The 2,593-nt window shown below is 39.5% G+C and overlaps 1 protein-coding gene across 1 annotated transcript; it reads left to right on the forward strand.

Moving 5' to 3' along the window:
- The first annotated feature begins 913 nt into the window (after window positions 1-913).
- LOC130962850 (uncharacterized) lies at window positions 914-1,675 on the forward strand. Its single transcript, XM_057889009.1, has one exon. It carries the CDS (start codon window positions 914-916, stop codon window positions 1,673-1,675), a length of 762 nt encoding a protein of 253 aa, XP_057744992.1.
- Window positions 1,676-2,593: the final 918 nt, after the last annotated feature.

A 2,593-nucleotide genomic window follows, 5' to 3' on the forward strand; every position in this document is an offset into this window, starting at 1 on the left:
ACTCCAACCTTTTAAACTTCATTCCCTTCATCACTTCTCAACATAATAAGCTCAGCCTTGAACTTTCTCTTGCTCCATACACACATCAAAATCTCCAACATTCTTCACTCCTTCTAACTTCAAGAAGCTCAATCGATCAAGTGATCATGGCCTCTTCCTCAAGAACCAAACGAAGAAAAGGAAAAGAGCCTGTGGTAGAGGAGAGCACCCCTGAATATGACCGATGGAGATTCAAATCTTCGTACCATCAAATGTAAATTGAATGGATGAACGAGAAAAAGATCTATCCTGAAATTCCACTCTTGTTGCCGGATGATGGATGCCAAGAAATGAAGAACAAAATTCAAAAGAGGAGGTGGGAGGAACTTGCATCACCAGCCACTCGAATCAATGCCAATATCATAAGAGAGTTTTATGCAAATGTCTCAAGGCTTGACATGCGTGAGCCCCCAACGTACAAGAGCTATGTGCGGGGAGTGGAAGTAGACTTTAGCTCGGATGCAATCAAGAAAGTCTTGGGACTAAAGTCAGTCCGCTTTAGTGAACCAGGATACCAACAAAGATTGAATGAAGATCAGGATTATGATGAGATTGCTAGAGATATTTGTATGGAGAACTCAGAGTGGGAAGGAGATGACAAGAACAAATATAAGTATCTGAAGAGATATAACCTCACCCCAGAAGCAAAAGGATGGTATGAGTTGATGAAAAGATCAATTCTGGGCACAGTGAACACGTCAGAAGTTAACAGGGAGAGAGCTGTGATGTTGATTGCATCATTGTGGGAGGAGAGATAAGAGTTCATGAAATCCTTGCAAAAGACATCCAAAGGCTTGCTGAGAAGAATTCGGCCGGGTCTTGGTTATACTACCCAAGTACCATTTGGAGGTTGTGTGCAAAGGCTAAAGTGCCAATGGAAGATGAGAATCCAATGTGGTTAAGCCAAGGCATGCCCATAACCATTGAAAGAATGACAATGGCTCCCGAAGCACATCAAGGCCGAAGGCCACATGGAAGAAGGCAAAGAGAAGAACCAATGGAAGAAGATGAGCTACACCTAGAAGAAGAGCCACAAGAGGAGGAGGAACAGCCGCACTTTTTCCCACATGGCAATATGGATATGACTCAAATGCAAGAAGCAATTGGAAGATTGTCACAACAATACACAAGAATTCAAGAAAGGCAAGAAGAGTACCATTCACAATACTTGAAGCATCAACAAGAGCAAAAAGAATGGCAGCTGAAAATGATGAACCAACAAAGTGAGTTTGAGTCAAAATTCCTTGTGATGCAAGAAGAGCATGCCTTTCAATCTCACGAAGCATTTGGGAAGTTGGCACAAATGCAAGCCGAAACTATGAGGGCTCTCAATGATTTTACAACCCTCCAAGATGCAAGATATGAAGTCCAAGCCGATTACAACATTAATAGTCAAATCAAACTGAACTATATTGGAGAACATCTGCACAACATGGATCCGGCATTCCCAATTTTTGATGAGTTCTTCAAAAAGAAAAGTGAGGTAGAAGTAAACAAAGCTATGAGCCTTGAAGATAGAGTAGAGGAGGCGATGAATAAAGCTGGGTTCTGGCGGGGTCAACAGACAACAAACATGGACACAGGGAACACCAGCAACCAAGTATATGAAAGAAGAAAGAAAAAGCATGACAAATGAAAGGTGGACTTGCTCCTTATTCATCACTACAAAGAAAAAGCATGCATTCTATCTGTTTGAAGTGTCTTTGCATCTTTAAGTAGTTATTTTAATTAATAGTCTTTGCATTATGTTTGTTTATCTTAAAATAAGTGAGCTAGTTTAAGTATGTGCTTGTGTGTTTACTTCCACTTGACTAAAAGCATGTTTTGCCCCCTGCATCTTTAATTCAATAAAAGAAATGTTTGAATGTGAAGTAAGATAGTCTCTGTCAGATAGAAGTATAATAAAAGTAAGTGGTGGTATGTGTGTGATTGTATAATAGCTCACTTTTAGTGAATAAAGAGCTAGGATATCTCCTTCCAAGTGTAAAGTGACCTACTGTCTATGAATTTCAATTAAATAAAAATCCTTGGTTAGAAAGAAAAACAAAAAGAAAGAAAGAAAAGAGATAGCCAAAAAGTGGCAGAACAAAAAGAAACAAAGCTGGACACCAATAGCTTGAACCTTAAAATATATGCCTGTGGTGTCTTTGTACTAGGATCTGCTTGGATTAGTAAGCTCTTCGGAGTGCATCAACACTTGGTGACTTGGATTAACTAATCCGGGATCATCAGCTGAAAGTCCACTATCAAGAGCAACCTAACTACAAGGCATTTAGTAACCCAAAGAGGTGCTGGGCATCAATGTTTTAAGAAGGAATGTGAGCCAAGTGTCTATGGTGAATAATGTGTCAAGTATAAAGAAAAGAAAAAGAACTTGCTACACATGACACTCAAATAAAGCTTTTGAACAAAGTAATAGCCAAGGATAAAGGAATAATGAGAGGTCATAGCAGTATGGTACTTGAAGCTTGAAGGAGACTTTCTAGGCCTAAGAGTCAATAAGAAGTGAGTGTTTGCATAACCACACAAAACCCCATGAACTACCAATAATACT

The sequence above is a fragment of the Arachis stenosperma genome, chromosome 2 (assembly GCF_014773155.1).
Source record: "Arachis stenosperma cultivar V10309 chromosome 2, arast.V10309.gnm1.PFL2, whole genome shotgun sequence".
Classification (NCBI taxonomy): Eukaryota; Viridiplantae; Streptophyta; class Magnoliopsida; order Fabales; family Fabaceae; genus Arachis; species Arachis stenosperma.

Coding starts and splice junctions, on each gene's coding strand:
- LOC130962850 (XM_057889009.1), top strand. CDS start 914: ATGGAAGATGAGAATCCAATGTGGTTAAGCCAAGGCATGCCCATAACC.